General features: G+C 37.5%; 4 protein-coding genes across 4 annotated transcripts; 3 read left to right on the forward strand and 1 right to left on the reverse strand.

Moving 5' to 3' along the window:
- Nucleotides 1-6,205: 6,205 nt before the first annotated feature.
- LOC137727549 (uncharacterized) lies at nt 6,206-8,218 on the forward strand. Its single transcript, XM_068466396.1, has 2 exons — nt 6,206-6,673; nt 7,899-8,218. The coding sequence occupies exons 1-2, from the start codon at nt 6,330-6,332 to the stop codon at nt 8,167-8,169; spliced, it is 615 nt and encodes a 204-aa protein (XP_068322497.1). The 5' UTR covers nt 6,206-6,329; the 3' UTR covers nt 8,170-8,218.
- A 1,447-nt stretch (nt 8,219-9,665) lies between these two features.
- LOC137727351 (expansin-A20-like) lies at nt 9,666-11,575 on the forward strand. Its single transcript, XM_068466216.1, has 3 exons — nt 9,666-9,900; nt 10,548-10,866; nt 11,085-11,575. Exons 1-3 carry the CDS (start codon nt 9,756-9,758, stop codon nt 11,386-11,388), a joined length of 768 nt encoding a protein of 255 aa, XP_068322317.1. The 5' UTR covers nt 9,666-9,755; the 3' UTR covers nt 11,389-11,575.
- A 320-nt stretch (nt 11,576-11,895) lies between these two features.
- Nucleotides 11,896-14,010, reverse strand: LOC137730186 (protein THYLAKOID ASSEMBLY 8, chloroplastic-like). The gene is made up of 2 exons (XM_068469245.1): nt 13,559-14,010; nt 11,896-12,863 (listed from the first exon to the last, which is right to left on the reverse strand). Exons 1-2 carry the CDS (start codon nt 13,904-13,906, stop codon nt 12,459-12,461), a joined length of 753 nt encoding a protein of 250 aa, XP_068325346.1. The 5' UTR covers nt 13,907-14,010; the 3' UTR covers nt 11,896-12,458.
- A 3,841-nt stretch (nt 14,011-17,851) lies between these two features.
- Nucleotides 17,852-22,559, forward strand: LOC137729371 (disease resistance protein RPV1-like). The gene is made up of 5 exons (XM_068468310.1): nt 17,852-18,419; nt 18,559-19,663; nt 19,802-20,080; nt 20,204-21,330; nt 21,721-22,559. Exons 1-5 carry the CDS (start codon nt 17,896-17,898, stop codon nt 21,749-21,751), a joined length of 3,066 nt encoding a protein of 1,021 aa, XP_068324411.1. The 5' UTR covers nt 17,852-17,895; the 3' UTR covers nt 21,752-22,559.
- The last annotated feature ends 1,968 nt before the right edge of the window (nt 22,560-24,527 follow it).

Here is a 24,527-nt window from a genome sequence, read left to right on the forward strand (position 1 = left end):
AGGCAAGTGTGATCAGTACATTGACAGACCAACTACCCGGCCAAAGCGAAAAGCAGATGTCGATGCTGAGCCCCCAACCAAGACAATCTGAATCAACGAAATCTTTACCGAATCCTAACATCTAGGGGCTACCAATAACTCCAAAAAGAGGAAGATCCAGCAGGCGAGATCGATCTATCAGGTTCAAGCCATAGATGTTGTACTTGGACCAATTGTCGGCTTCACCGAGCAGGACGCTGAGGGAGTAGACTTTCCCTATGACGACGCCTTGGTTATTTATGTACAACTGTCATACGCAATTGTTGAAAAATTATGGTGGACAACGGCAGCTCAGTCAACATCCTACAACTGTCAATCATCCAAAAGATGGGCCTGAAAAGCACGATCCAACACAAAGCAGAGGTCTTGATCGGATTCAATTGACTCATCTTAACTGCCATTAGCACTATCACACTCGACGTAACTTGCTCACCGATTGTCTCATTGTAGACCTTCATGATCGTTAATGATCCATCTCCCCATAATGGGATATTGGGCCCACCTTGGCAAGTGAAGATTAGAGTTGTGACCTTGATCGAGTACCAGAAAATCTGATTTCGCATCACGGGAGAAGCAGTTGGAGAGATCAAAGGTGACCATGCCATGTCTCAAAGATGCACTGTACAAGTTCTTAAGGAGTTGAAGAAAAAGTCTTTCGCCCCAGCAGTAGCAATTGAAGTGCATAAAGACGACTCTACCTCAGCCAAATAGTAATTACAGCAGACAGGTCAAGAAGATGGCGTCAAGGTCAACAATGCCCTGGAAGATGAATCAGGATGGAAACCCAAGGAAAACGCCTAAAACGTCATTCTTAACCTCCACGCGTAAAACATCATTCTAGACACGTGGGCATTTGTGGAACCCAACATAGTACTATTAGATGCTCCCACACGTAGTTCACATCCTTGGAGGTCCCGGCAGTTGAATATTGCTCACCTTCCATTGGCAAGGTATTAAAGATACGGATTAATTACCCAAATCCTATCTTTAATACATTCCTATTTGAATATTGACTCCAATCAAGTAAGTAATCCTAATTTAAATAAATAAGGGATAATTACACTATTATCTCAAGATATTGTTTCCTATTTAATATCTTGAGAATATTTAGAGAATATCTCTCCATTAAACACTATGGCCGACCCTATCCTTATAAATACCCCATATTCTACTAGGTGCATTTTCGTCAAGACTGAAGACGACGGAAATTTGCGTCGATAATGGTGTTCGTTTATCTACTCTAATCTCCACCTTGGTCTTGTCTGAGTCCTCTTCCTCTCCAACTAATAGTTTCATTAATTTCATAATTTCATGTTTTCATGGGAAAATATCAAAACCCAATTTCTTGGCAAGGCCTTTCCCCTCTACCCTGCGATCCCCAACCTCCTCCTTTGTGCTTCAATTTGATCCTAATCCTAGGGGATAAAGACAACACATTATATATTCAAATTAGAAAAGAAGATTTTTGCTCCATTGCCCCCCAAATTGAACCCGTGGTGACCTGATTCCCATCCAATGATAGACACTTGATTCATGTTCGACGACTGTGACATGTCAACAATCGTGTCGGTCGACCTCTTGAACTTATCTCTTCTCTCGTCCTCCTATAACTCTGCTTTTCTTGCACCCTCCAAGAGTAGAAGCCAGATCAGGAGCCGCTGTAATCATCTAACATCACCTGAGTTCGGCTTCGATACGACTCAAAGAAAAAGGTTGGTGATTGCAAATGAAAGGGGAAGGGGGAAAGTTTATTTTTAACCGTATGATCTATTACAGATGGTCAGAATTCGTTGACCCTGAGGATCCGGATGTAATTGCTCCGAAGATGATCCTAATCCATAATTAAAAGGTCATATTTTTTTATTCTCGTCTAAAACAAATTTGAACCATATTATTACTCGTCCATAATGAAATTTGTGCAAATGTGTAATTATGATCAAACTAAAGTGAAAGATCTTTTAACTTAAAACATTAATTTTAAAAGAACATTTTTGTTAAAAAAAAAAAAAACATTAATGTTAAAAGAACTATTAGATATAAAATAAAAAATAAAAAAAAAACTAATGAAATAATTTCAAAACTTCGAGTTTTAACAAAAAATCATCTACTAACTTTATTTAATTGTGACATCCCACATCGCCCAGGGGGTGATCCTTATATGTATATTCTCATTCTTACCTAGTACGAGGCTTTTTGGGAGCTCACTAGCTTCGGATTCCGTAGGAACTCCGAAGTTAAGCGAGAAGAAGGCTAGAACAATCCCATGTTAGGTGAACCACTAAGAAGTTGCTCGTGAGTGCCCAAAAACAAAACTGTGAGGGCGTGGTCGGGGCCCAAAGCGGACAATATCGTGCTATGGTGGTGGAGCGGGTCTGGGAAGTGATCCGCCCCGGGCCGGGATGTGACAATTTGGTATCAGAGCCTAACCCTGGTCACGTGTGTGCCGACGAGGACGTCGGGCCCCTAAGGGGGGTGGATTGTGACGTCCCACATCGCCCAGGGGAGTGATCCTTATATGTATATTCTCATCCTTACCTAGCACGAGGCTTTTTGGGAGCTTACTGGCTTCGGGTTCCATAGGAACTCTGAAGTTAAGCGAGAAGGGGGCTAGAGCAATCCCATGATGGGTGACCCACTGGGAAGTTGCTCGTGAGTTCCCAAAAACAAAACCGTGAGGGAATGGTAAGCTGAAAGCGGACAATATCGTGCTACGGTGGTAGAGCGGGCCCGGGAAGTGATCTGCCTCGGGCCGGGATGTGACATTAATGATAAGAACAAGAAAAAGAAAAAAAATACATAACAAAAGCACGCCACTACGCCTCTGTCAGATACTTACAAAGAAGAACAGTATAAGGAAGCAGAGGATTTTTTTTAAACTGTTAATTGGTAGTCTTTTTCCAATCAAAGGTCCATCTCTCATCAAATCTCTTGGAAATTCAACTTCGTTTCAATCTCCAATTTTCGAACATCCAAACGTACCTCAATAATTATAGGGAACTTTAACGAAAAGCTTCCGATACTGTTCACTTTAATGAAAAACCACATATTTACGTTAAAAAGTCAATCATGATACTATTCATTTTATCCTTTATTTTGTCCTTATCGTTAAAACTCAAAGTTTTCAAACTCTTTTAATTAATTTTTTTATAATTATATCTAAAAAACTATTTTCAATTACTAAATTAAAATTCCGAACATCAAACTTCCCACTGCCGGTCGATCGGATCACGTATGCGGCCATCCAATATCCAATAAAGTTATTAGAATTAGTATGCTAACTCAATAATTATTGAGGTTCGGTAGTCTTTTTCCGAACATCCAATCTCCAATTTCATGACTTCAGTTTTTCATTTTTTCTTTTTTTTTTTTTATTTCCAAACAATCAAGAATTAGACACTATTTATAAAACTTTACCAATAAATAGATAGTATCTATAAAACTAAACTAATAACTAGACACTATTTATGAAACTGGATAAATAATAGACACTATTTATGAAACTGGACCTAGAATTAGACACTATTTCTAAAACTAAACCAATAAGTAAAAATTATTTATGAAACTATACTATACACTATTTATGAAACTAGACCAAGAATTAGACACTTTTTTTATGAAACATGACCTAAAACTAGGCACTATTTATGAAACATGACCTAGAACTAGTGTAATACCGTTCAGTTTCATAAATAGTGTTCAGTTTCATAAACAGTGTCTGTGATGGACGCATGGGTCCTACGTGTTTGATTTTTTTTTCATTAAAATTTTGTCATTTTCATTAAAATTTAAGTTCTTTTGTCATTTTTATTAAAATTTAAGGATTTTTCATTAATATTTAATTCTTTTTCATTAAATAAAGTTATAGTATGATTTTTTGTTAAAATAAACTTAAATCCAAATCCTTTTCATCAAAGCTCCTTTAGATAAACCACCATATGTTTTTTAGATATTAATGGATGGTCAACTAAATATCTTTTTATAAATATATTAAATCAATTAATTTAATGTTGCCACTCAATTTTATCATGTTTTTTTATTGATCAACTTTTTTCGATGATGGATCAACTTTTGTGGAAGATCGATGGATCAAAGAGGATTTTGTGATTGTAACCGTTCATCGTATATTTGACCGCACGATATACGATGAACAATCACTATCACGGAATCTTCCGGATTCCTAAGAAAAGGATCTGGCGAGGATCCTTTTCCAAATTTTTCGGTCTCAAGGTCTAACCAACAATGACTTTTCAAAAAAAATGTAGCAAGAAGAATTTTATCATAAATGCTCTAATTTTTTTTTCTTAGTTTTATTGTGTATATATGGCATCCCATTTGAAACTTTATTGTAGTTTATTTTCAGAAGCAATGAAATTATCAAAATGCACTTGACAGGCCACTGGATTTCCTACGTGTACATTTGAATTCTTTTCACTTTTCGTCTATTTTCTTGCCATATTTAAAATATTATTCTTCAATAAAATGCGTGGGGTGCAAAAGGGACGTATTTTGACTATAAACACGAATTTCTTGCAACAAATGAGACAAGAACACGTGTACAAAACAATATTTGTATAGATGTAAATGTAGGGTTAATCTCTGTTTACAAAGTTTCCTCTGATTCGATCTTCGAAGATGTGTACATGTATATCATTGATCCGAAGGTCACGATTACTTGATCCTAGATGAACGATTGTCGCAAGGGTTTGGCTTGTGGCAATGGAAGAACCGCCACGGGTTTTAGTGCTTGATGATTCTTCAAAGGTTTGACGAAGAACGCATAGAGCTTTCCGTATTCTTCTAAGTGTTTGGGAATTTGGATGCTTGAGAGCTTCAAAGTTTCAGAGCTTCAACGTCTGGGCGTGAATGATTTTCTGGACCCTTTCTTTTTCTTGGAGCCTCATATTTATAGACTCTCTAAGCATTGCGAATGGATGGATTTGGCCTTGATTGTGAGCTTGACTAATTGACGAAAGAAACAGGACTCGATTTGTGGGCAGATTCGTGATTTAACTCCATCAATTAACATTTGATTTAATTAAAATCAAATAATTCCTTTTCGCCAAGTGTTGGCGCGTATCCTTCTTGATGACTCATTCGATTTTGATGAGTCACAACATGTGTACAATTTGTGAGACACATGATGTATGTCATGTATGCCTTGACATGTCGAAATTTTAATGTGTTGGTGAACATTTATTTCACCAAAATTTCGATGTCTACATTGACCTGTAACAAACAAGTTATGCACGTCTCAAGACAGAGGCAAAATTGTAATTTGAGCCTCAGAAATTTGCAATCTATTTCAGAACAACTGTTGGTTTGTGAGCCTAATTTTAGAATATAGATTGTCCTACTTGCATTTTCCAAGGTGCAAACCGAATATGTTCCAGTGGATCAAATCTGAATAGTTGAAAATAGATCCATTAAAATGAGCTTAGGGTAAATCCGGGTCACAAATGACCTGTCATTAAATAAAAAATGATACCTCGACAACAGTTTTTAATTTTTTCAACTTGAACTCTCCCTCTCCCCGACAATAGTTACCCCTCTTAAATTTGTCGTCTCCTTCGCACAAAACTCCCTTTCTCCCTCAAGCGTTTTCAAACTTCCTTCCCGTTCGAAAACTTCATACATGTTCGAAATCTAGTGAAAGTTGTACAATGCTTGTTGTCTCCGGCCCTCCCTTCTCAACTCACTGCACCTCCGCACGATGGTTTAGAAAATCAAACGAATTTAGTTCAAAAATTTTCCAGTCGGTTCCACAATATTCTCAAAAAAAAAAAAAAAAAAAAAAAAAAAACACATGCACGCACACACAAACGTAACAGGCGTGACGATCTCCTCCAAACAATTTCCTAAATCAAGGGTCTTTCAAAACGTGTACCATAAATACACATCCATCATTATGGCACAAAATCTCCATAAAGTTCCAAACAATTACCATTTTCACAAGATCACATCCCACATTTCTCACAACACAAAAATCCAATCTTTAGCACCTTTTTCTGAGCACCGCTTCGAAATCCCAGATACACCCTCATACTCTCCTCCTTTCCTCAGTCAGTTACTCCGTAATTTCCTCCAACTTGAGTGGCAAGTCACTACCCCTCTTTCAAATACTCTCCCACCACCACACCACAGGCCCTCACCACGAACCCCTCCAGAACTCTTCCCATTTTCCGAATTCCCCAATCGCCAATCCCTACTTTCAAGCTCTCCTCCCTTCTTCCCCCGATTTTTGATCCAAAAATAGAAAATATTACCCAGAAAAAGCTCCAAGTTTTGCAAAAATGGAGGACTACATGCGCGGCTGCACTCGGAAGCTGGCGCTCTGGTACACTCGGACCTTCAAGCCCATGATGACCCACGACGAGCTCGAGCCGATCATGGCGACCCTCGGGTTCGTGGGGCTTCCCCCTTCTTCGTCGTCCTCGGCTGCGACGAAGGAGTACGTGTTCACCGCAGCCGGAGGGTGGCGGAGCAAGTGGGCTCCCCCGGCGGAGGCGCCGCTGCCGAGGCCGAGGCTGCCCTACCCGAGAATCGACGGGCTTCACATCTATACGTACCGGGCGTTTATTGACGCCGTTAACTGCTCCCTCGAGATGAGCGACATCTCCGATCTCTTCCATGTAAGGTGAGTGCAGTACCGTTTCTTTTGTTTACTCTTCCTCAATTTTCTATTTTAATTAATTAATTAATTAATTGTATTTTATTTTATTTCTCCTTATTTTTCGCTGGTTTTATTTTTGGTGAGTGAGTTTGTGTAGTGCATGAGTGTTACTTTTTGTTTGTGAGGGTTTGTGGATGAGTGACGTTGATAGATAGGATTTGGGGTGGTTTGTAATTTTTGAATTGACCAAGTCCCCTAATATAAATAGTTGAAAAATATGTACAAAAATTACGGATTCGACGTGAAGAATAAAATACCGGCTTTATCTGAACTTGACCGGTAGCATAAGATAAATTTACGCATGCGGTGATAAGAATAACAAAAAAATTGACCTGGTTAATTGTAATGTTATGCAACTAGGTTAATCTGGTTGTGTTTAATCTTATCGAGTAATGCTGTTTTAGAATCTTAAATGACTGTTTGTGTTGTATTACTGTTTTGATACGTATGTGAGTCTCTCTGGTTTCACTCCTATTGAAGACGTGATACATTGTACGATCGGTTGAGATGGTACAAAAAGGTTTCTTTGATAGCTAATAAAAATTATAAAATGTGCGATTTTGGGATGTCTTTAATAAAGAGGAGTGCGAAAATTGCTTGTATTTGATTAATAATCATATTGACCAAATTAATACATGAATAATAGGTTGTGTTACTCGCACATGTCTTGGTTTTTTTTTTTTTTTATATAAACGATGTTGTGGAAGGGTTTACAAGTCCTTTCCATATGTATGTACGTAAATTAAAAAGAAAAAAAGTAAATTAAGAATTACTGTGATTTCTAGGTAAGTAGGGATGGAACTGTTTTCTTTTCTAATTAAATAATTTAAGGGAACTTTAACTAAAAGCTTTCGGTATTGTTCACTTTAATGAAAATCATATTTTTACACTAAAAAGTCAATCCTCGTGCTATTCACTTTACTCTTTATTTTGTTCTTATCGTTAAAACTCAAAGTTTTCAAGTCCCTTTTATTAGTTTTCCTGTAATTTAATTATGATCTATGAAATAAACTGCAGATTATGGACTTAATTAATCTTCACGAAGTCTATATTTGATGTATCCATCAGCTTCATATTGCTGCATCTTTCAGAGTTGTTTGTCATAAAATGCAAGATAATATATTGATTATGTTATCTGAAAAGTATTAACTTATTGAGCTTTTGATTAAACTTGTCTTGTACATTGCAGAGGCATGCCTCTCCATGATCTCCATCGAATTAGCGACAGAAACCGCAAATGGCGCAAAATGGAAGAAGATGACAGTGTGTTTGTTTACAGAGAAGGGACACTGGATCAAGCAACATTCAACCTTTATCACTCTACTAATAAGAACATCAGCAACAGCACCGCCAGTAGTAGCGGCAGCAGCGTTACCAGCGATAATTCTATTGTCATTCGGGAGAAAGGGAACAATACCCCTGTCAGCTGCATTGTTCCGTTGAAAGATATCATAGTGTGAGCCTCTTACTTCATCAACATCAAGGTTGTAACTTGGGAAGAACGTAAACACAGAAAACCTCACAGTGATTCATTTTATATAAGCCCTAAAGTTTTCCTCTCTAGTCGCTCCTTTTTTGTGCGTGTGCACCCAATTTTTGGCTTTCTCGTTTATTTGGTTTTAAAAGGTTTAAGGTCTATAGAACAAGTGACTATTGCCTATTGGGACTGTCGTGTGTAGCAGCGTCTCACAGGGTGAGGCCGACATCCACAAGTCTCGTTCACAATGAGGAGCTGCCATATTCGGCAGCATTGTATACAACATTTCTCTGAAAGACGGAGAGCAGAGGGTCTCGCGATCGAAGAATTGTGTCTGAGTTGGTCGATGGGTAATGGATACCAAACTCAAAAGACAATTCTTTGTTCGTCATGAGCAATGTGTGTCTAGAGACAGTTCCCCTGTGTCCATAGGATCGTGTAAATGTTTCAGCTCCATTGGGCTTCCATGCAACGGGCTTATGAAATTAAGGCCTGCAAAATGATATAGTACCCAGTTGGGCAATCATCTTGTGGGTTTGACATGGCTTGATGAAACCATTCATAGTAGCAAGTTAGCAACTAATTCAACCCATGTCAAGGAGAGTAATCTCTATGGTACGGATGCGCTGTCATCGTGATCATCCGTGCTAATAACAAAAAAATATATTCACTCAAGAATCAGTATTACTCTCGCACGAAAAAGACTTTTGTGAAAGATGCTTCTTATAGTGTTTTAGTGTAATAATACAATGTCATATATAAGTCTATATATACATGTCTAATAATACGATGAAAAATAAATTTCTATATGTATTACTTTAGAATCAGACACATGTTTCATATAAATTGTTCTTGTCACATAAACCCTTCATCTGATTTTGAAAAACAAATTAAAAGTATCTTCGATATTTGTTTTTATCTTTATAAAATACTTGTTTCAAGGCTTTCCGCTGTCTGCCACCAAACAGAGAGTGTAGCCAAATGCGGGCGCCAAACTCCCTTTCGAGTCTCAATTCCTCCCAACAAGATCCTCTCAGGATCATTTTGGTGGAGATCTTAGGGATCCGTGAATCGTGTTCGTTCATCGTATATCGTGTAGTTAGTTTTTGTCAAGTACTTTTTGTATTTAATTTTAAATAAAAATATTTAAAATAATTTCTGATCGTAGATGTATGATAAACGGACATGATTGACGGATCTCCAAAATCCTGACAAAAAGGATCTGGGTTCCAATTCCTCGGTTAAAAAGCACAAGTAAGCAAAGCTTCCATTTTTTTCCATGGTAGAGGGTCCAAAACCCTATTGACTCATTGACCAACATGCCCATCCATCTTTTTGCCTCGCAAAATGTGCCCCCAATGTGAAATGGGGACGCCATTGTTTGTCCCCAGTCCTTTGCTTCATCTCAGCAGGGAGATTCCGGTCATTTTACACAGTAGAAAAGGAAAGCTTTCTTCTTCTTCCTTCTTCAATCCAGTTGCATCAAAAGGAGACAAAAGTAAAAGCAACCCATTTGATTTCAAGTACAAGCCATTGCTTCTGGTAGATTACTAGGCCTCATTTTCTCAAATGGGAGGAACCCTTCAACTTCAAGCTGCTGCATTTCTCCTCTGCGTTTTATTGTGCAGCAACATTGCTGCTGCACGGGATGTAGATGAATGGAAGACTGCCACTGCAACGTATTCCAAAGAAACTGATGGGTCTATCATTACTGGTATGTCTTCTTGCTTCTGCTGCAAAAATGTTTCAATCTTTCAAGTTTTGACTGAATCAACATGCTACATGTTAACGAGAAGAAACGTGTCGATGTGGCGGTATGCAGGAAAGTTAAATTGTTTGACTGGCTTGAGATACCGCAAGAATGACATCCCAACTATTGAGTTAAAATAACTTACATTGTTTGCATCATTAATTGTGCTCATCTTGCTTCTGGAGCAAGAAAGTTGTCAACTTTTGAGTTTTTGACTGCATAAGACACCCAAAAACTGTTTTGTAAAATTGCTTGAGCACACCTGAAAACCGTTTTTTATTGTGCGTTAATATTGAATGTAAGTTAATCTTACTTTCATAACTGCCGAGGTGTCTGCTGGGAAACTGAACTACTTTACTCCATATTCGCAGTTTTTCTTACTTCTGGTGTGAAAAAAGTTCCAAACTTTACACGTTTTTGACTGGATAATTCCACTCCATGTTTATGAAAAGAACTTCCCTGCAACCGGAATGCCAGTATAGCATGTAAACTAACTTTCCGTAGTGCTTGATTGACGTGAAATCGCCACAATGGCGTCCCAGTTATAGGTAAGTCTTTGTTTCTCTCCATATTTACAGTTTGTCAAGGTCTGTTTTTTTATTTTGTTGCAGAAGGTGCTTGTGGTTATGGGGACCTTCACAGGATCAGCTATGGGAAGCACAGTGCTGGTCTGAGTGGAATTTTGTTCAACAGAGGGAGCACCTGTGGGGCTTGTTATGAGCTGAGATGTGTTGATCACATCTTGTGGTGTCTGCAAGGGAGCCCCTCCGTCATTCTCACTGCTACAGATTTCTGTCCTCCGAATTTCGGGCTCTCAGCAGACTATGGTGGCTGGTGCAATTTCCCCAAAGAACACTTTGAGATGTCTGAGGCAGCATTTGGTGAAATTGCAAAGAAAAAAGCTGATATTGTGCCAGTTCAATATAGGAGGTAATGGAGAAGGTTGGTCAGAAATTTTCAAAGAACTATTATTGGTACTCCAAAAAGCGCATCTATGATCCAACTGCACTTATAAAACATAAGCAAAAATTGCACTTTGAGCAGTGCAAGACGTCTATTTTGGAGTGCCGATAATACCACTTTTTTTCCCTTGGATCTGATTGTGATACCTGCACTAAGCAAGAAGCTCTGTGACATTTTGTGTGCAGGGTGAAGTGTGAGAGAAATGGAGGGGTAAGATTCATGGTGGGTGGGAGTTCTCACTTCTACCAGGTCCTAATCACCAATGTAGGTTTAGATGGGGAGGTTCTTGCTGTCAAAGTGAAGGGTTCAAGAACCGGGTGGATACCGCTGGCCAGGAACTGGGGGCAGAACTGGCAAAGCAATGTCAATCTTAAAGGGCAGCCTCTTTCGTTCGAGGTAACTGTAAGTAGCGGAAGAACACTCACATCTTACAATGTTGCTCCAGCAAACTGGCAGTTTGGCCAGACATTTGAAGGGAAACAGTTCTGAAACAGAACATACATTACCTCGTGGTCATGTGTCTCCTTGTCACTTCAGTTTTTCTGCTATCCTATATAAAGTTTAGGTTAGTAGTCAAAAAGAAGAGGGAAAATGGTAGGAGAAAGTTGAAAAAATGGGAAAATGAGGCCCCAGTTTTGTCTTTAGGGATATGATGATTAGAAAGTGTAGTACTTGATGGAACATGTAACTATTTAAAAGTAAAGTTATGCCCCTCGATTCTTCGCTATAATCCGACTTTAATGGTTATATTTGCTTTGTGTGTTAGTTGTTTTCAGAGATGGTTTGCCAATTACCATGTGAGAATGCAGAGCATTAGAAAGAGAAGGAAAATAAGCAGTAAAAGTAAAACGAAAGAAAATATGAGAAGGGTTGAGAAAATATTAGAGACAACAGAGGAGTTTGGAGAAAATTCTGTATTCAATCAAGTTTTTTGTAGACTGATCTACACAATGCTAACACTTACAGACATTAGTAACAGCAGGCACTTCCGTCGCCTTAGCCATGGTCTTCAATACGCTTGAACGATCTTCCAGTTCTCTAATTCTCAGTTCGAGCATCCGACTGTGGCACCCTTACTTTTAGTTTGCCTAGCACTTGCTCTGCTAGTGTTATCAAATCCGTCCAGCTAACCAAACTGTGCAGCACAAGTCTTATGTTCTTGCTTGTGAAAGTACTTTAATTTGGGAATACCCCGACATAGGGAACTAAAGCAATCACACCATTTCTAGCATGCAAACCATTTACTAAGAAGTGTTAATGCAATCCATTATACCTACCGATCACAAAGCTGAAAAGTAGGGAGAAAGAATGAATTCTGGAATGCTTATGTTCCAAGGTATATATTATTCTGTCTACCGAATCGCAACTCAGAGGGAAAAATGACTGAGAACATGCAAGCAATTGCTTGCTTCTCCAAACAAAGTCCTACAAAGAACTAACTTGATCCCAACTGTAATCACATGAAAGATGATATCAAATTTCTTTTTTTTTTTTATCCACAACGGTTAGAGTTTCTTACATGTTTCCTTACATCAGATATCATATGATCTATCCAACACTCACTGCTGGCTCACTTCCATTTCTTCATTCTCCTCTAGAAACTCCAGAGATTCCCTGTAAATCTTTTGAGCATCCTGCCTTACAATACCCGAACGACCTGTCTCTCCCATCGACTCTAGACCATTAACAAGTATTCTAAAGGATGACCTATCAGGTTCACACCCCACCTCTTTCATCAAGTAATAACACTCGATTGCAAGTTTAGGGAGGTTAAAACTTATCAATGTTGTCATTAGAGCATTAAATGCCTCGATTTCAGACTGTAAATTAGTTTCCTTTTTCAAGCACAAGCAAAGAAGTTCAACTTGTTCAAACAATCCATTGCTAGCCATTACTCTAATCATATCGGAATACAATGAAACCTGTGGCCTGTACCAATGTTCCTTTCGAATGTCTTCAAAGACCTGCAACAAGCAATGAAGCCTATCAAATCGATCACAAGAGTAACAAATTGAAAACCTGAATCCTTCTTCTAGGAAAATGCAAAACAAAACCCAAAACGAAAAGCGTAATGATCAAAACAAGAAACACAATCAATCATCATGAGCCATGTAAATTAGCAGCAGATGATTCTCTGTGCAAGACGTTGGTTCTTTCTAAAGTACAAAACGCATTGATAAAACCTCATGTCTACTCAATTTTCTTCAACCTTAATCCCATTTATTGACAATGTTGATTATTTTGAGTATGGAATGGTCCTCTAGAGCTTCAATTTCGGTTTTAAGTATCAAGCTTTGGGTTTAAAACCTAAAACGAAGCAATTAACCAACGACAACATAGGTCTAAGCTCGAATCGACGATTCCACATCCTAAAACATACCATGTCAATAAATGGGATCAAAGTTGAAGAAAATTGAGAAGAACTGAGGCCTTCTCAACGTGTAGACAGGACATGGAACACAAAGCCGGACTGGTTTATTGGGATTCTATGTACATATGATCAAAATTAAAGAAAACAAAAACAAAAAGATAGCTTTTTTGCATCAAAATTATGCAACTGGTTGAAATTGAAGACTACCCAATTCGACATTCAAGGTAAATTCATGGAAAAACGAATCGGAAACAAACATGAAATGAAAGTAAGACTGCAAGAGAAAACCTTGAGGGCCAAGATGCACTCGTTCTGGCGGAGGAGGTCGCGGAGGACAGCCATCATATCGAGCTTCAACAACCGCCGGAACTTGGAATCGAAAACTTGGCTCAAAATGCTCTGATCTTTCTGCGCCCTCTTCAACGCCTGCACGGTCTGGATGGCTTCGATGCTGAGGAACCTCCCCTTCTGCAACGGCCGAGGGTTGTTGCTTCTGTCTCTCATTGTAATGGTGGCCTTCAGTCTCTTGGGATTTAAGAGTTGCAGGGATGAAGAGTGGGACTCTGGGGAGAGGATTAGGGTTTTGGGGAGGGAGGTGAAGTGAGTGAGGGATTGAGTTGTGGAAGAAGGTCCCATTTTGTTGGGGCTTTTGGTGGCAAAAACCAGTCTGTTTTGGGAAGACGATGGACAGAGTACTAGTGATTAGTGAAGGATAAATGCTAGTGAGCATGTACCGTGCATTCGGCAACAATAGTATGAGCGTAAGACACGGGTTATGCTATCCACGCTTATTTTTACTTTTCACACATTTCTTATTAACTTCTGTTCGTTGATCTTTTTCAATTCATCTGATCCGATAAAAAACTAAAATGGTGTGAAATAAGTAAAAAATGGTGTGTGAATATCACACCCCTAAGAAAATTGTAATCGAATCGTTCATTCTTGTTATTATTATCTAAATATCATATTTGTAAAAAAAATCATTTAGTTTGAAAATTGTTTAGCCATCTATACGCGTTAAACCAATTAACAGTGTAGCATCTTCATCATAAGCCGTTCACTTGTTTTATATGAATAGCTAAACGATTTCCAAGCTGATGATTTCATGCCATTTTTTAGCCTTTGAAACTTTGTGCTATCTGTCTTATTAAGAAAATAGAAAAGTGTTATTAGCACTAAAAAAATTTCATACACACTTCTCAAAAATGTATTTTTCGTTTTAATCATAAAAAGATTATAGTGTAAAATGAGATATTTTCAGGAACATTAACAATTCCGAAGAAATATTATTATTGTTATATTATTGCTTTCCTTACCAAGGTCAATCCCACAAATCAGAGAAATATTATTATGATTGTATCATACCTTTCCTATTACGAATCGGATTATTATCGGGTAATCCAAAAAGTACTTATTAAGATAACGGGTTGGTCTAAACATAAATGCGGATAACTCGTTATATGATAAGAAAAATATTAATTTAAGAATTTTAAACTGCTAAAAACACATACTATAAAATATATTTATGTGGCAATATGGTATGTGCAAATTCTATAAAATATATTTTTACTGATGGCATTTGATCTAGATGCTTGGTTTTCAAATTTTTTAGACCAAACATCCAAAGCTTTTAGAGATTTGATCAAACTAATTTCCTACAGTTTTAATTAATTTACTAATTAAATAAAAAAATAACAAATTCCTACAATCATGCAAAAGAAGATATTGTTAATTTATGTCACATTAATCTAATAAAAAATCTATAATAACAAAAAAAAAAAAAAAAATTGAATAGTGCGTGCAAAAAAGACGATTTTTTTTTTAATAGAAGAAAACCAAACAGTGATATTTTAAACATACCTATATACTCCAATGATATTACACACACACACACACACACACACACACACATGCCCATATGTATTAAAAAAAATAGCGTACTAGTAATTTGGTACATTATTGGTACATTATGTAATTCAAATTTATGTACAAATTAGTATTTTGATATGTCATTTATTTTTTGTTTAGATAAGTACTAAACTATTGATACGTTTATATTATCTTAGTTTTAGTATGTAAAAATCTAATGGCAAGTTATATGCAACCCTAAAATTTATCGGTACGTTTCAAGCCCATATGGATAAGTTTCAATTCGCAAGAGTACATTGCAATTTAGTAAGCATACATTTTAATTCAGTATGAATACGTTTTTAAATTAGCATAAGTACGTTTCAATTTGAGAATAAATTGTGTTGGTACATGTCAATGTTTCTTTTTAAAGAACGATGATACATTCCAATTCAATTATACCTGAATTTTTAGTGATGAAAATAAAGAATGAAAGATAAACGACAATAATTACAACAATGAAAAACAAAGTATGACACAACCTGTTAATTTTAATTTTAATCTTCTATTTACTTAACAGGTCCTAATCGCTTGGGTCATTTTACCTGTTAATTTTAACAGGTAAAATGACATAACCTGTTAAGATAACAGGTATGACATGACACGATTCGTTTAGATAACAGATATTACAAGAACACAACAACACAACCCGTTTGCCAGACCTACATGCCATGATTGTAGATATGTATTGACTGTGATATATTGTATATAACATCTTGTATGAGGAATAATTAGTCAATTGAAGAATTCTATTCAAAGCAATTACGTCTCCTACTTTCTTTACATTATATACAGAGCATAATCCTGGTACTTGAGTTCCTAGCCTTCAAACAACATGAGTCATGGCAGGACACGATTAAACACCACCACAAAATTCCCAAATCCTATCAACCAACACCACAACAGAAAATCAAACACCAACAAAACTTTCAAGCGGCAACAATATCAACCTCGGTATGGATCCATTAAATCCTTACAACGCCCCATGACTCAGATCACCCTGGCCATATGCTAGTTCTCGAAAATTTGAACGGCTCCAACTATCCATCTTGGAGTAAATCATGATTCATGCTCTCACCGCAAAAAACAAGATCGACTTTATTGATGGCTCCATCGAGCTCCCCATCAGAGATAACAAAGCTAAAAGAATATGCACTCTGGAAATAGTGCAACAACATGATTTTATCATGGCTTGCACACTCCGTGGAGAGCAGCCTATCCAAAGGTGTCGTTCACGCCAAAAGTGCTCACCAAGTGTGGGACAATTTCAAAGATTTATTCTCACAAAAGAATGCGCCGCCAATCTATCAACTCCAAAAATCTGTTGCCTTCTTTCACGAGGCACCACGATAGTTTCAACCAATTTAACACGACTCAAGAGCCTCTGGGGTGAACTGGACACCTATCGCACTCCTTCCAGATGAAACCAAATGCACTCCTTCCAGATGAAACCAAATGAAGCAACACAATGAACAAACAGAAGAAGATCGAATGATGCAGTTTCTCATGGACTCAACGATACCAACAGTGGAGTTCCAGCAATATCCTCATGATGACACCGCTACCGTATGTCCGTCCAGTTTCCAATTTCTGTAGAAAACTGGACAGCCGTCTTATGAGTACCGAAACTCCTTTGCTGTAACTCAGATCAAAACTATTTCTTCACGAAAGTTGTTTGGTATCCTCTTATCCATATTACTAAAATTTGAGCTAAATCTAACGGTTTGATCTTCTCATAAGTTGCAGGCACTACTCTTGACTACAAAACTTATGGGAACCATTTTGACACTTTCGAAACTCACCGGAGGAGGAACATAAATTAAGACTTATTGTTACTATCACTTCTTGGGTAACTAAAAAGACTTAAGAGTTGTAAAAATAAAATAAAATAAAAGGGATGAAACAAAAGGAAGTGGCATACAAAGAAAAAGAAAAGAAAAAAAATGACGGAAACTTAATCATCATTCTTTTCTATTATTGCTTTATTTATGTGAAAGGTGCTGGTTTAAAACCCTTTCACAAGTTCCATTTACTTAAAAGCAATTTATTTACAGTGGGTTGAATTATCGTCCTTTGCTTTAAGTTTTGATTTATTTCTGTGAATGGTGTTGAATTAAAGCCATTGTCACAAGCTTTATTTACTTAACAATTTATTTACTATGGCTGGAATTACTGTCTATTGCTTTAATTTATTTATTGTACTTCTTTTTGTTACGATGAGTATATACAGGACCCGAAGTTCTTTGATCAGATCAAAACTTGCAGTTTCTTGATCCTTATCATATAAAATGATTGGACCTGAAGTTCCATCATGTAAAAAGATCGGGCACGAAGTCCCTTGATCCTCAAGATCAGACGTGAAGTTTCTTGATAAGTACCATAAGTTTGAAGTGTTGCAGTGCCACAACGTAATTGTAATAAAAGACATACGAGTCTCAATTTATAGACTATTAAATAAGGACCAGAAGTTCCTTGACTTGGGTTGCATATAGTCGTCTGGACTAAGAGTTGCCAAACCTCATCCACATACATAGATCAGTCTCTGCAAACTGCTCAATCTTGTGTTTCTTCCCAAAAAACGCGCTTTCAGCAACTTATTTCAAACTATCTGATATATCTTTCTTCATTCGATCCTGATTCCTGAGGTGCAACTTAATCCTGGTTAATATTTCATCTCTTAATCCTTTTTAGTATTTCATCTCTTAATCAAAACACGGATGTCTTTTGATGTGTGGTTCCTGCAGGCAATGAATATGGCTTCTTCTTCTTCTGCTACCATCTTCCCTCAAGAAAAACATGATGTGTTTCTGAGTTTCAGAGGCGAAGATACCCGCAATACTTTTACAAGCCATCTTTATGCTGCTTTGCGGGGGAAGAAAATCGAAACTTACATTGATTACAAACTAGAGAGAGGATATGAAATTGCGCCTGCCCTTGTCGAGGCAATTGAGAAATCAAAGCTTTCCGTAATCATTTTCTCAAAAAATTATGCTTCTTCCACTTGGTGTCTTGATGAACTTGTGCATATCTTGCGATGCAAGGAAAGAGATCGGCAGTTTGTTATACCCATTTTTTACGATATCGATCCATCACATATAAGAAAGCAGCAGGGGACTTATGCTGATGCATTTGCTCAACTTGAAGAACGTTTCAAGGACAGTATGGACAAGGTGCACAAGTGGAGAGATGCTTTGAGGGAAGCAGCAAAAATATCTGGGTTTGATAATTCAAAAAAAGCCGGGTAATTAACTAACTCTAAAGCTTTTATTAATTTCTGCATATAAACTACTTGTGACCATTTGATTCATGTTAATATCAGTTCAGGTATATATACGTACTAAATAACTATCGGTTGTCCCCTTCGTAATGATATATGCCAGGTCAGAGGCTGATTTAGTTCAACAAGTTGTCGATGATATTTTGGCCAAACTGAATCGCGAAAAGTCAAGTGATTTGAAGGGATATGTTGGAATTGAAAGCCGCATCAAGGAAATTGAATCATTATTATCCATTGATTCACTAGATGTCTGCAGTGTAGGTATTTGGGGCATGTATGGTATTGGCAAGACCACCCTTGCTGATGCTATATTTCATCGACTATTTTCTAAATTCGAAGCTTGCTGTTTTCTTGCAAATATTAGGGTGGAATCAGAGGAAAAAGATGGACTAATTCACTTGCGAAATAAACTTCTCCGTAAGTTACTAGATGATAAGAATCTAGATATTGACACTCCATCTATTGGATCAACCTTTGTTCGTGAGAGGCTCAGTCGTATGAAGGTCCTCATTGTTCTTGATGATGTGAATGACTCAAGCCAAATCGAACTTCTAGCCGGAGGCAGAGATCATGCTTGGTATGGCCCCGGAAGTAGAATCATTGTAACAACTAGAAACAGGAGCCTACTTAAGGAAATTGTTGAAGAAGATAAGATGTATGGGGTTCAGGCATTACAACGTGATGAAGCTCTTCAGCTCTTTCATTTGAATGCCTTCAAATATAACACTCGTATAACAGATTATGCAGAATTGGCGGAAAAGGTGGTAGATTATGCTGGTGGCATTCCATTAGCTCTTAAAATTTTGGGTTCTTCAGTCCTTTGCTGCGAGAGCAAAGAAGACTGTTTAGATGAATTAATCACGATGAAAGAATTTCTGATGAAAAACATTCAGAAAGTGTTGAAAATAAGTTACGATGGATTAAAAAACGAGAAGGAGATATTTCTTGATATAGCATGTTTTCATAAAGTGGAGACTAAGTATATTGTACAAAGAATGTCCGATGCTTGTGGTTTTCGTGCAGCGGGAATTAGAGTTCTCAGTGATAAGTCCCTCGTATCAATTTCCGAAAGCATGCTTATAGAAATGCATGTTCTGGTCCAAGAAATTGGCCGGGAAATTGTTCGCGAAGAATGTATTGAAGAGCCCGGAAAACGAAGTAGGTTGTTCAGTGTGGATGATGTCTATCACGTACTGAAAAATAATACGGTAAGAACTATAATTATTCACTTTCTTATACAAGAAAAATCGTGAACTTTCTATGAAATGATGACATCTGATTAAATTTGTTGTGTGCAAGTATATCAATATTGTATTCACATTTATTCTTTTGCTCTTGATTGTCAGGGAACTGGAGCCGTTCAATGCATATTCTTTAACATGTCTGAGATTGGACCATTGAATCGTGCTGACTTCACAAAGATGTTTAATCTAAGATTGCTCAATGTTGATAATTCTAGCTTTGGCAATTACTGGGAGTTAAACGTTTCTCTTCCCAATTCTCTTAGGTATCTTTCCTGGGTGGGATACCAACTGAAATCTTTGCCATCAGAATTTTCTGCAGAAAATCTTGTTGAGCTTCGAATGCCCTACAGCAATGTCAGACAACTTTGGAATGAAGGCCAGGTATTTATATACATATTAGTATATGTGTGTGTGCGCGTGCGTGTTTGTGTAGAAAATGTGGTGTGGCAAAGTTAATCAGGCTAACTTGTTAATGCTTGCCATTTCTCTTTTAATTTGTTACAGAATCTTGGAAACTTAAAGGTGATGGATCTTAGTTACTCCATATATCTGACTGAAGTTCCAGATCTCTCTCAAAGTTTGAATATCGAGCATATAAATCTTATGGGATGTACAAGTTTGGTTGAAATTCCTTTGTCTATTCGGCAACTGAACAAGCTTACTGTTCTTAACCTGGGATACTGCTCAAAGCTCAGAAATCTTCCGGAGATGCCAGGATATATTGAATACTTAGATTTAAGTAGCACCGCGATAGAGGAATTGCCTTCATCAGTTTGGTTTAATGCAAACATTTCTACCTTGGATATTCAATGGTGTAAGGACCTTAAGAATCTTCCAAGCTGTGGTTGTAAGTTGAAATTACGTAATTTGTCTTTTTGGGGCTGCTCATCTCTTGGCAAGTTTTCGGAGCTTCCCCAGAACATAACAGAGTTACAGTTGACTGAGACAGCAATAGAAGTATTGCCCTCATCAATCGAGCATCTCTCTCATCTCAAGAAAATTGAACTGGAAAGTTGCAAACGTCTTGTGAGTCTCCCAACGAGCATTTGCAAGTTAAATTCTCTTGAGAGACTTAACCTCTCTGGTTGCCTAAAATTTCAATGCTTCCCAGAAATATTGGCGCCTATGGAGCACCTAAACTTTCTTAGCTTGTCAGAAACCGCGGTTAAAAAGCTACCCTCATCGGTTAAAAATCTGATTGGGCTTCAGACATTACAGCTCTACCGGTGCAAAAAACTGAAGTCTGTCCCGAATAGCATCTACAACTTAAACTCACTTCAGACTCTCACCTTTGGTGGTTGTTTAAAGCTTAAAAAGTTGCCTCAGTTCCGGGAAGGTTTGAGCTCTTTGGAGGAACTAAACCTCAGTTACTGTGGTATATTAGAAATCCCTGATCACCTTGTTTGCTTAACCTCGTTACGAGAGTTGGACCTCAGTGGAACCATGATCCGGAGCATACCTGCAAGCATCAAACAATCTTCTCAGTTGTCTGTCCTTCGTTTAACCAAATGCAAGAAGCTGCTGTCTATACCGGAGCTCCCAGATGGGCTGATTCTTGAAGCACAAGGTTGCTTGTCGCTGAATACGGCGTCCGAATCAAGGTCTGCGCTAACACAATTATGTCATGATGGGTATGAATTTTCGCTACGCCATCTTTAGCGACTTAATTTTTCTAATTGCCTAGGAGGTTGTGGTGAGTTCGTATCACGTAGAAGTAAAGGCCAGTTTGGGATTGATGTGCATTTTTATAAAACTGCTTTGATGTGCTTTAAGAATACTAAGCTGTAAAATGAACAGAATCACCCTTGTCCTTAAGGCCTAGCTAGTTAAGCAAGTTCCTTTTCTTTTCTTTTTTCTCAAAGGCGGTCTTTTTCTTACCCCATGACTCACTTATTTAGAGCGTTTTTAATTATATTTTAAAAAGGATTGTGAGCATGAAAAACAGAGTAAAAGCATTTGATAAATTTTAATGTAAGTGATACATTTATATATATAACGACAAAATGGACATGGTATTTCAGGTGTTGGCGACGACAACGACGGTGGTGGTGATTCTAGCAGAAACAATGGTGGAGGTAATGGTGGTGTCATCGGTAGGGTATGGTAGTTAGGGTGTAAGGTGACGATGGTGGTGATTGTTGTTGTGGTGGGGGTGGCGTCATTGGCAGTGGTGTCATTGGCAATGGCAACAATGGTGGTGATGATATCGGTGGGGGTGTCGGTGGTGATGGTAACGACAATGGTGTGTGTAGTGTGGTGGTGTTGGAATGTTGTGGTTAGGGTGGATAGGTAACAATGGTGGTTGCAATGGCGGTGGTGGAGGTTGTTGTAGTTGTGGTGTTGGTTATAGTGGTGGTGACAATGTGGTGGCGGCAATTGTGACAACTCCACTTTTTATGAAAGTATCTTTTAAAAGTACCCTACAAGTTATTTTTAAAAACTGTTGTATGAAGATCATTATTTTTAAAATAAGTATTTTAGTTTTACTAAATACTTGTTTATTACCTAACTTTAAAGGAAACAACTTTTAATGCAAAAAAGAAATACCAAACAGTGCCACTTTTGGCTCTTGTGTAAGGCACAACTGGAACTACCTTACAAGAAAATAAGAAGCTGCTTTTCTCACCTGTGTGCATGGTAGAAGTTCTTATCTTTGTAATCTGTTTGGTATTCGTAGCTTCTGGATTTCGAACATTGGCTTTTTTCTACATAATTATGTAGTTATAGTTCTATAATAGTAATGTATTTGTATTATGTATATTTTTTAGTGTATCGATATTTTTACATTAGGAGGAGGGGGAGTACGGCTAAGCCATATAATTGGCAGCCTAATTTGATATCAAATTCGTCATCCACAAGATTCAAACCTAAAACCTCTCACTTTCCAGTGAAGAGGAATATTAACAGACAGTAGTACTAAATGACACATATAAATGTGAGATACACATCTTTACAAGTTGAATATGGAATTTTGGAAATTGACTACATGGGGGTTTACCACGCTTCAGGCATGCACCAGATGAATCATTCGCTACGACTTTATTTTGTCCAACGGGGACATCAATTCTTGCAGGCGCATTTGCAGCTGGTATATGTGATTTTGTCACTTTTGTAGCATCCTTAAATGCATCTGGCATTTGATTAGCAATACTTTGAAGATGAACAATCTTTTTCACTTCATTTTCACATTGAGTGCTTCGTGGATCAAAATGAAATAAGATGGGTACAACCCATGTCAGCTCTTGCCGTTATTCTGGAATGGTCTTCGCTCCCGCTAACGACTGGAAAACTGTCTCATTAAAGTGACAATCCACAAAACGAGCTGTAAACATATCACCTGTCAAGGGTTCCAAATATCTAATGATAGATGGTGAATCAAAACCCACATAAATTCTCAATCTACGTTGAGGTCCCATTTTAGTGCGTTATGGCGGTGCATTAGGCACATAAACAACACAACCAAAAACTCGTAAATGTGAAATGTTTGGCTGATGCCCATACACGAGTTGTACTGAGGAGTATTGGTGGTTAGCTATAAGTCTCAATTGAACCAATGATGTAGCATGTAAGATGGCATGTCCCCATGCAGAAATTGGCAATTTTGTTTTCATGCTCAGAGTGCGAGCTATTAATTGATGCCGCTTGATAAATGCTTCTGCTAGACCATTTTGAGTATGGACATGGGGAATAGGGTGTTCAACATCAATGCTTAGTGTCATGCAGTAATCATCAAAGGTTTAAGACGTAAACTCACCAATGTTATCAAGTTGGATTGACTTGATAGGGTAATCTGGAAACTACGCTCGCAACTTAATTATCTGAGCAAGAAGTCTCGCAAAAGCTACATTTCGAGTAGACAAGAGGCAAACATGTGACCATCGGGTAGATGCATCAACCAAAACCATAAAATATCGAAATGGTCCACAAGGTGGTTGAATAAGCCCACAAATATCTCCTGAATTCTTTGAAAAAATGATGGGGATTCAACATCAATCTTTAGTTGTGATGCTCTAATTACCAACTTCCCTTGAGAACAAGCCTTGCAAGGGTTATCATTTGAGATAACAATGTGTCTGCTCAATAATGGATGTCCATTAGAGTTGGTAATGATTCTACACATCATGGTGGATCCTAGATGACCCAGACGGTCATGCCAAAATATGTAAATTTTTAGATCAATGAACTTCTGGTTCATGACAGTATGTGTTTCAATTGTCTTTATGTATATATAATACAATCCACTTGATAAACCACACAACTTCTCCAATGTACGCTTCTAGGTATCATTAGAGGTAATGCATAGATATTCCACATTTTCTGCACCTTTTATTTCAATGTGGTATCCATTTAAATGTATGTCTTTAAAACTCAACAAATTTCGAGTAGATCGAGTAGCGTACAACGCATTTTGTATAGACAATATTGTTCCATTTGGTAACATGATCTGGGCTTTTCCTAAGCATTCAATTACATCTAACTGGCTTGACATTGTTGTTGCTTTTAATTTTGTAAGCATAAAACTTGAGAAATATTTTCGATCTCGAAGTATTGCATTCATGGTTGCGCTATTTGTAAGACAAATATCTTTGTCATTGATATTGTTTTGAGAATAATCATAGTTTTTATTCATACTCTCTAAGTAAAGGAATCACACTTTAAAACAGTTTATTCATAATAAAAGGAAATTGAAATGCCATTTTTATTAAATTGAAATGCAAGCTTTAAACTACAAGTTCAGATAATCAAAGTACATCAAACAAAAATGATTCAATCGGACCGATACACTTCATTCTCTCTTTCCACAGTGAAGTCTGAGACATTTAAGTGG

This window comes from Pyrus communis, chromosome 3 (genome assembly GCF_963583255.1).
Source record: "Pyrus communis chromosome 3, drPyrComm1.1, whole genome shotgun sequence".
NCBI lineage: Eukaryota > Viridiplantae > Streptophyta > Magnoliopsida > Rosales > Rosaceae > Pyrus > Pyrus communis.

Bases quoted from the DNA above. Each gene is read 5' to 3' on its own strand.
- LOC137727549 (XM_068466396.1), top strand. From the start codon at position 6,330: ATGGAGGACTACATGCGCGGCTGCACTCGGAAGCTGGCGCTCTGGTAC. The intron at 6,674-7,898 runs GTGAGTGCAGTA...TGTACATTGCAG, and splicing joins TCCGATCTCTTCCATGTAAG to AGGCATGCCTCTCCATGATC.
- LOC137730186 (XM_068469245.1), bottom strand. From the start codon at position 13,906: ATGGGACCTTCTTCCACAACTCAATCCCTCACTCACTTCACCTCCCTC. The intron at 12,864-13,558 runs GTTTTCTCTTGC...TGCTTGTTGCAG, and splicing joins AGTGCATCTTGGCCCTCAAG to GTCTTTGAAGACATTCGAAA.
- LOC137729371 (XM_068468310.1), top strand. From the start codon at position 17,896: ATGTCTTTTGATGTGTGGTTCCTGCAGGCAATGAATATGGCTTCTTCT. The intron at 20,081-20,203 runs GTATTTATATAC...AATTTGTTACAG, and splicing joins AACTTTGGAATGAAGGCCAG to AATCTTGGAAACTTAAAGGT. The intron at 21,331-21,720 runs GTATGAATTTTC...ATGGTATTTCAG, and splicing joins ACACAATTATGTCATGATGG to GTGTTGGCGACGACAACGAC.
- LOC137727351 (XM_068466216.1), top strand. From the start codon at position 9,756: ATGGGAGGAACCCTTCAACTTCAAGCTGCTGCATTTCTCCTCTGCGTT. The intron at 9,901-10,547 runs GTATGTCTTCTT...ATTTTGTTGCAG, and splicing joins TGATGGGTCTATCATTACTG to AAGGTGCTTGTGGTTATGGG. The intron at 10,867-11,084 runs GTAATGGAGAAG...TTTTGTGTGCAG, and splicing joins GTGCCAGTTCAATATAGGAG to GGTGAAGTGTGAGAGAAATG.